Here is an 8,741-nt window from a genome sequence, read left to right as displayed (position 1 = left end):
AGTGGGAACTTACAATGTACTTTGCTAGCCCATGTTGACCTATTGCGGCCCATCAAACTCAGAGGGTGAAAAGCGTCGTTGTACCTAGGCCCAAGCCCAATACGAAACGCTAGACAGATCGAACCCTCCGGAGAAGTCCGGATCTCTCCTCCGATCCGACCCACACCCACCATCCAGACCCGTTAAGCCGCCCACCACCGCCTCGTCACCAGCGCGTCATAACGAGGCTCCGAAAATCTCCACGTTTTTTTCCTCGCCTTTTCCCTGCAACCTCCCCCCACCGCCTTCGCCCCCTATCCGCGTCCCCCGCGCGATCGATCGCCCGCGGCCGACCCCGCCGCCGCCGCCCCCCCAGCGAGCCAGCCATGGCGGAGATCGCCGAGCGGGCGGCCGCGGGCGAGCTGCCGGAGGAGCCGAGGCCGCCGCCCGGGGAGGAGGAGGAGGAGGAGGAGGAGGAGGAGGAGGGGGACGTGTGCCGGATCTGCCGCAACCGCGGCGACGAGGACCACCCGCTCCGGTACCCGTGCGCCTGCAGCGGCAGCATCAAGTTCGTGCACCAGGACTGCCTCCTCCAGTGGCTCGACCATAGCAACTCGCGCCAGTGCGAGGTAAAAACCGTGCCCCCCGCCCGCCCCCGTGGTTGGTGGCGCCGCCGCGTTGTTGATTTAGGGATTTGATTGGTTCGATTGCGTGGTGGAATCGGTCGATTGAATGTTGAGCTGGTGCCCCCCCCCCCCCTCCCCTTTGGCATGTAGGTTGGGGTAGAACTTGGTTAATAAGCGTCGGTAGTGGATAGAGCTAGTAATTCATGTGGTTTTTTTATGGCTTTGAGCTGCTTTAGGGGATTAGGGATGAGAACCATGTTGACCGGACGGTTATGATGGATTGTCCAGATAACAAAAGGAATTTTGCACTGCTGCTTGCTGTTGTGATAATTGAGCTTTTTATGCCTTTGAGCTGCTAGAATCAGGGGGGTTAGGGTTCAGATTTATTTTGACTGGACAGTTTTGATGGATTATTCTGCTAGCAAAGGAGTTTCATACTACCACGTTGCTGTTGTGCTTTCTGTATTTTGGAAGGCATGATGGTTCTGATAACCTGCAACCGCATGAGCCGCTTAGCAGTGAAACTATCGACACGCTATCGACAATTGTTTCTTGACTAATTTCTTGGATCTTTAAAGCGTCCCACTTTCAGGCGTTGGTTTGGTTTAGGGTAAATGAGTGAACAGGTATTAGTTGGTGGTTGTTCCAACTTCCATGGGAAACTCTAGGGCTGGGTGGTAGTTGCTTGAATTGCAAGGGAGAAAAGAGAGAGGATGGTGTGTTTTGTTTGTCTTAACTCCAGTTTCTTTAGATAATTTCTGATCCATGCATCTGTGCACTGCAGGTTTGTAAACATGCATTCTCCTTCTCACCTGTGTACGCTGACAATGCTCCGACAAGACTTCCTTTCCAAGAACTGATAGTTGGTGTTGGATTGAAAGCATGCCATGTGTTTCAATTCATTCTCCGGCTTGCTTTTGTTCTCTCAGTTTGGCTCATGATTATCCCATTCATTACCTACTGGATATGGAGGTTAACATTTGTGAGAAGTCTTGGTGAAGCGCAAAGGCTGTTCCTGAGTCACATCAGTGCTCTGTTGATCCTTAGTGATTGCCTTCATGGATTCCTTCTCTCAGCCATCATTGTCCTTATATTTCTTGGAGCCACCTCATTACGGGACTACATAAGGCATTTGCGTGAGCTTGGTGGACATGATGCTGAGAGGGATGATGGAGGCCGTGAAAGGCATGGTGCTCGGGCTGTAAGGAGGTTAGCGGGTCCTAACAATAGGGTTCCTGCAGATGGAAATATTGATGAATTAGCAGAAGCCCAAGGAATTGGTGCTGGCGAACTTCTGAGGAGAAATGCTGAAAATGTTGCTGCTCGATTGGAACGACTTGAGGCTCAGGTTGAGCAGATGCTTGATGGTCTGGATGATGCAGATGGTGCAGAGGATGTTCCTTTTGACGAACTTGTTGGTATGCAAGGCCCTGTCTTCCACTTGGTTGAGAACGCAATAACAGTAAGTACTGAAGTACTATTCTTTCCTAAAACACTTTCTTGCGAGTAAATAACATGATTTTTTTTCTGGTCCTAGATTTTCAAAACACTGACAGGAATGTGTATTTTCTCCAGGTTTTGGCCAGCAATGCTATATTCCTCATTGTTGTGATCTTTGTTCCATTCTCATTGGGAAGGATTGTCCTGTACTATCTATCATGTTTTTTCTCTTCGGCCTCTACTCCTATGCTAGCAAAAATGATGCCCTTCACAGAAACAGCTATTTCTATAGCTAATGATACAATGAAGAGTGCACTTAATGTTGTGAAGAATTTTTCTTCCGATAGTAACAATGAAGGTGTTATTGGGCATGTGATTGAGGTTGTTACTCAATCCTTGAAGATAAATGCCACTGGTCTTAGTGTAATTCAAGGCACTGGGAAGAGCAGTTTGATAAAAGGAACAACCATCGGCTCATCTTATCTTTCCGATCTGACAACTCTTGCTGTTGGATACATGTTCATCTTCTGCCTTGTATTTTTGTACATCGGATCACTGGCTTTACTTCGATATGCTAGGGGAGAACGTTTTACCATTGGTAGACTCTATGGTATAGCTACTATATTGGAGGCCATTCCATCTCTTTGCAGGCAGTTCTTTGCTGGAATGAAGCATCTCATGACTATGGTCAAAGTCGCATTCCTTCTGGTGATTGAGCTTGGTGTCTTTCCTCTTATGTGTGGTTGGTGGCTTGATGTTTGTACTCTGAAGATGCTGGGCACAACAATAGCTCAGAGAGTTGAATTCTTTACGATGTCACCCTTGGCGAGCTCTTCTATCCATTGGCTAGTTGGGATTGTGTATATGCTCCAAATAAGCATATTTGTCAGTCTTCTTCGAGGGGTATTGCTCAGTCCACTTTATATCTCCAGCAACTGCACTCAGACATTTAAATTCTCATATATCCCATTTGTCTGACATTCTTTTTTGTGTTAGGTACTGCGCAATGGAGTTCTTTATTTTCTGAGGGACCCTGCTGATCCAAATTACAATCCGTTTAGGGACTTGATTGATGATCCTGTGCATAAACATGCTCGACGGGTTCTTTTGTCTGTTGCGGTGTATGGAAGCTTGATTGTGATGTTGGTCTTCTTACCTGTAAAACTGGCCATGCAAGTAGCACCTTCAATTTTTCCTCTGGACATCACGTGAGTTAGCTTACCCAACATATTTTCTGGATTTTTTTTTGTCACTTGGAATTTCAAGTCTAAGTCTTGTTTGCCTCTGGAATTGCAGGATATTTGACCCATTCACTGAGATTCCAGTTGATGTCCTCCTGTTCCAAATATGCATCCCCTTCGCGATTGAGCACTTCAGGCCTCGTGCAACTATTAAATCTCTTTTGCACCATTGGTTTGCTGCGGTTGGTTGGGCCCTTGGATTAACTGATTTCTTACTGCCAAAACCTGAAGAAAATGGTGGGCAAGAAAATTGGAATGGCAGGGCAGAAAGAAGAGATAGGGGCCATGGTGGGCGAGAAATGATTGCTCCACAGGTTGAACAACGCATGATACAACATGTTGCTGCAGAAGATAATGGCAGGGGAAATGCAAATGAAGCCAATGATGTCGCTGAAGAACCTGATGTAGATGATCAGGGAGACTCTGAGTAAGTATTTATATCATTATATGTAATCTCTAGATTTGTGTAAAGAATAAGTATGTAGAGTCTTTCCCCCATACGTTATGCAATCCTACACAGATTACACTATTAAAAGAACTAAAGCTTTGAACATACTCCCTCCATCCTCAAATTTAAGGCATTCTGGAGTTTTTAGGACAGATTATAACTGTGTAGAAAAGACTCTCCTACCCCTAATTATTAAGCATTGGGACTCTATTTGGGTAACTAAATATGTGCTAACTAAAGTAGCATGCCCTTTTCCCATGCACCTCCCCCTACATGGCTGCATGCATGTCTTTCTGTTGGGAAAGACCCGGAAACGATGCACAATTAAGATGGTTGGGTCCACTCTCAACCCAGGATGCTTTGTATTTGTGGATAAATTTTGAATCCCAGGATGCCTTATATTTGGGGACGGAGGGAGTAACGAGTCTGTAACTTTGTATAGAAAAAAAAAAACCGAATACAACTGTGGCTCAGTTATCTGCGCGTGTTTTCTGAATCATAATTTGACAGATACTCCCTCTGTCCCAAAATACAAGTCATTCAAGAAATTTTAGGACAGATTAACAAGAAGGTAAAATGACCATATTTGCCCCTATTTATCATATTTGGCAGTAATTCATTCTTACATCCACATGCACTTTCTAAATAGTGACAAATGACTTGTTTTCTGGGACAAATTTTGAATCCTAGAATGAACTTTTTTTTGGGATGGAGTAGATCATTAACATAATTGAGTTATTTATAGCAATCTATATAACAAATACTCGAGAAAGTTGACGAGTGTATGAGGTTCTGAACATATTTTTCTGAATGCATCAACATAAATTATGGTTTAGTTATCTGATTTTTCCCCATTTTTGAAGGTACGGCTTTGTGCTTCGGATTGTGCTCTTGCTTGTACTGGCATGGATGACACTACTAATATTCAATGCTGGAATGGTAGTTATTCCTATCTCGCTTGGCCGTCTCGTTTTTGAAGCTGTTCCCCGCCTGCCAATCACACATGGCATCAAGTGCAATGGTAATTTAATTGTGATTTTCCTGAATTGATGTTATGTAACTTCTCATGTTTATGAATAACGAGATCAATTGTGCAACACATGTGCTAATACCCTTGGGTACTCTTGTCTAGATCTGTTCTCCTTTAGCATTGGGTGCTATATTCTCTGGAGCGTAGCAGCTGGAACCAGATATGCAATTGATTATATCAGATCGCGGCAACTAGGAATCCTGGTACAACAGATCTGCAAGTGGTGCTCTATTGTTTTGAAGAGCTCTGTTCTCTTGTCAATATGGGTAATCTTCTGGAAATAACTGTGCTGTTTCAAGTTTATACTGTCCACCTTTTGAATTTGTAGCAGCTCTCTGGCCGAAGAGGAGTTTCCTGAGTACTTTTTGTGTTATAGATCTAACTAGTAGCATTTTTTTCTTTCTTCCAGATCTTTGTTATTCCTGTGTTGATTGGACTCCTTTTTGAGCTACTGGTCATTGTACCAATGAGGGTGCCTATCGATGAGAGCCCTGTCTTCCTACTATACCAGGATTGGGCCCTTGGGTTAATATTCTTGAAAATATGGACTAGGCTGGTAAGATTGTAGGTGACTCTGATTCTTGTGCCCCTGCCTTTTGTTCTCCAGTTGTTTATCAACCTTGTTTTGTACTATAAGAGGTTTTGAGTTAATTAACCTATTTTGAGACTATTTCCAGGTTATGTTGGATCAAATGGCACCTTTGGTTGATGAAAGTTGGAGGTCAAAGTTTGAGAGAGTTAGAGACGATGGCTTCTCCCGTTTAAGGGGTCTGTGGGTCCTCCATGAAATTATAATGCCGATTGTCACCAAGCTCCTTACTGCTCTCTGTGTCCCATACGTCCTTGCAAGGGGCATCTTCCCGGTGCTGGGCTACCCTCTCATCGTGAACTCAGCAGTGTACCGCTTTGCCTGGCTAGGCTGCCTGATCTTCAGCACCCTCTTCTTCTGTGGCAAGAGATTCCATGTCTGGTTCACCAACCTCCACAACTCCATCAGGGATGACCGCTATCTGATTGGCCGGAGGCTGCACAACTTTGGTGAGGACACACCTGAACCAAGCGAATCCGGAGCAACTATTGGGTCAGATGACCAGGACAGGGCACTAGTCCTACAAGATCAAGAAGAGGAAGTGGGACTGAGGCTGAGGCGCAATAATGTGCGCGCAAACCAACAGCCCAGGCTAGCATTTTAAGCAGGAAGGGGGCTTTCGATAAACAGAGCATAACCTTGGTTTAACCTTCACCCATTCATCCTGCAGCTTCTGCTTGTGGTTTGTCTTTGGGTTGTAAAGTGAGTTTGTGTGCTAGGACTGCTGTACAACAAAGACTGGCAGAAAGCTAAAATGATTGGCGACAGTAATACCGAAGGTAACACTTTCCTGTGGTAGTCTTGGCTGACTTGTAAATATCCTTTGACAGAGCACTACCAGTCCAAAGTCATTTTCATGCGATCCTGTTGTAATGGATATTGAATTAAGTTATACTATATCGGTCGGGTAGATACAAGCACTGCGTTCGGCAGCCAGCTCCAGTTCCAGCCCTATTTTCCTCTCACACAACTCCAGCCACCAGCTCCAGCCAACCCAACAGTATTTTTCTCTCACACCATTTCAGCCTCCAGCTCCAGCTTGCCGAACGCAGTGAAGATAGATTATAGCATCGCCTGTTTTTGGATTTGGACTGTGCCATCCATTTCTTTTGGCAACTGTAACATTGCATTCTGTGTAGTGGTCTCTGTAACAGTTCGTTTAGATTGTAGTGGCAACTCAATTCTTTTTTTTTTCTGAAACAGAACTTCGTTAAGATTATAAACTGTACGCTTGGGCAATCAAGGTGATCCCAGTTCACTGTAGTGAGTCTGTAATTGTCCACGCTCCCAGCTTGATTGCGTGCATCTTCAACCTTCCTGACGTTGGAAGCTCCTTGCAGCCTCGTGCTTGTGACATATTTTTTTTCTCTCGCAAGTTTTCATAGATCATTTTTTTTTGGTTTACTACGGTCACTGTGAAGCATGTGATGGTCCAAATGGTGTTTTATCTGGCCCACTTTCTTCTTGAGAGCGCCCAGGCCCCGCCGGCACGAAGGTGGAGGTCACGAGAAGTCGTTCATGCGCAGTTTTCGTGGGATCCTCAGGATTATTCTGTCACGGCGCGATGCTTTTTTTTAGCACCAATAACTGTATTAGGCATGCAAGACAAACGAGTACAAATAAAGATACAGCTGAGAAAGATACGGAAGGAATGATAGGAACCAAAGAACCAATGTTCCGGTACACAAATACCCTAAAAACCGGACTCAGCCGGTCAACCCGATAAAGTCCTCATGCTCAGGATCAGCTGACGTTGGGGCTACTGACATTGGGTCACTGCCAGCGGGCCCCAGCGCTAGTGGGCCCCACATGCAGTGACTCAAAGTCAGCCACCCCAACTGCAGCGAATCTCAATCCCTCATCTTCACCGCCTCCCGCCGCTTCGATCCACCGACGTTGCAACGCCGGTCGGATGCAACCTGAAACCAGGGCAACACCATCGCTGTCCTCGAACCAACCAATATCATCAGAGAAGACAAGCACCACCAGCCGCATAACCCATACCAGGCATAGAGCTCCCTCATCATTGCCGACGCAAGCATCCCAACGCCGACAATATGAACCAAAATCCCAGTCAAGGGGAACAAAATAATCCCTTCACAGTTAATCATATTTTTGGCGATAAAGTATGCAGCCAGCTTAAAAAGATAGGATCTCATTATAACAGTGCAGTTAGATTTTCTGTGATTCATAATTTTTGATTGCTTAGAAATCTGCGGTCTTTAAAAATACTCTGCAATAAGATAGTTCACTGCCTCGCTCGGACGTGGTTACGGGGAAATTGCCTACAACATTTCATAATACCTTCATATACTTTAAAGTAAGAATTCTGGATCATATAAACTGAAACTTTCACAATGTTTAAGTTTCAAGTTGTGCCCACAAAATAGGAAAGAAACCATATCAGAGTTACTAACCGAGCTCCTGACTTAATCTCACAAGCCATTTGTTCCCTAGTTTCAGCTAGCTCCTCCAACCTTAGCTGCTCAGTGGTATAATTAGCATAATTGAGCCAAGAAAACTTAACGAAACATATCAGTTATCCAACGGTAGTTCTAGCTGTGATTCTTGCAAATCCTTACTGCATTTACAAGTATTTTTTAGATGTTACAAGAGTTACTATGATCATGAGTTTAATGAACATGAGATAGAAGAAAATGAATCTTGTAGCACATGATTATGTAGGATGATGGGGAATCTAAAGATAGCATGCCAGCAAGTAGGTAAAACAATTTCCTCTGAAAACTAGCATATATTCAGACTGACAGAACATTCAGTTGCTTTATTTATCACAAGATAAGTAATGAGCATATGGATTTAGTAAGCACATGTATTGAATAGAACAGAAAAATTTCAAATTTTAGTACTCTACGAAATCTAAAGAAGTAGCATGCCATCAAATCTAAATAGATGCAGCACACTGCTTTGCTATCTTACTCGTGTAAATTGCAGGAATGGAATACCGCAACTCTATCGGAATTATACAACTGTAAGATGGGCATTCCGGGTAACGCCAAATTAACCGAGCAGATAACAATTCTCAGCATTCAGACGACATTACAAGCATAGTGTAACAATTGGCAAGTAGAAGTACATGTTGATTCATTAATCATTAGTATACATATGGACAGAAAATGCATCGGAAGAAAGATAAAAGAAATACCAACGCATGACCTATCCAAACTCGTGATAGAGAGCTCGCTAGAACAAGGCCCTTTTTAGGTCTCACCAATCGGCTTTGCGGGATAGCATCTAACTTTGCTATTTCTCTTTTCTTGTTTCTTGAACCTCCACAGCATTCTGAAACAATGTTAAACTGGAAATACAGAAATAGACTTCCTTGCCTCCTTGGTCATCAAGAGATCACAAAGTGACCACTGTATATGTA

The 8,741-nt window shown here is 44.1% G+C and overlaps 1 protein-coding gene across 1 annotated transcript; it reads left to right on the top strand.

Annotated features, from left to right (window-relative positions):
• The first annotated feature begins 259 nt into the window (after positions 1–259).
• LOC120671254 (probable E3 ubiquitin ligase SUD1) lies at positions 260–6,611 on the top strand. Its single transcript, XM_039951543.1, has 9 exons — positions 260–608; positions 1,390–2,067; positions 2,181–2,948; positions 3,042–3,253; positions 3,342–3,713; positions 4,598–4,755; positions 4,867–5,030; positions 5,174–5,320; positions 5,442–6,611. Exons 1-9 carry the CDS (start codon positions 366–368, stop codon positions 5,955–5,957), a joined length of 3,258 nt encoding a protein of 1,085 aa, XP_039807477.1. The 5' UTR covers positions 260–365; the 3' UTR covers positions 5,958–6,611.
• The last annotated feature ends 2,130 nt before the right edge of the window (positions 6,612–8,741 follow it).

The sequence above is a fragment of the Panicum virgatum genome, chromosome 4N, assembly GCF_016808335.1.
Source record: "Panicum virgatum strain AP13 chromosome 4N, P.virgatum_v5, whole genome shotgun sequence".
Classification (NCBI taxonomy): domain Eukaryota; kingdom Viridiplantae; phylum Streptophyta; class Magnoliopsida; order Poales; family Poaceae; genus Panicum; species Panicum virgatum.
The sequence above is the reverse complement of the archived record's forward strand: the minus strand, read 5'-3'. Positions and strand labels throughout refer to the sequence as shown.

Coding starts and splice junctions, on each gene's coding strand:
- LOC120671254 (XM_039951543.1), top strand. CDS start 366: ATGGCGGAGATCGCCGAGCGGGCGGCCGCGGGCGAGCTGCCGGAGGAG. Junction 2,949..3,041: donor TTGTCAGTCTTCTTCGAGGG/GTATTGCTCAGT, acceptor TTTTTGTGTTAG/GTACTGCGCAATGGAGTTCT. Junction 5,031..5,173: donor CTGTTCTCTTGTCAATATGG/GTAATCTTCTGG, acceptor TCTTTCTTCCAG/ATCTTTGTTATTCCTGTGTT.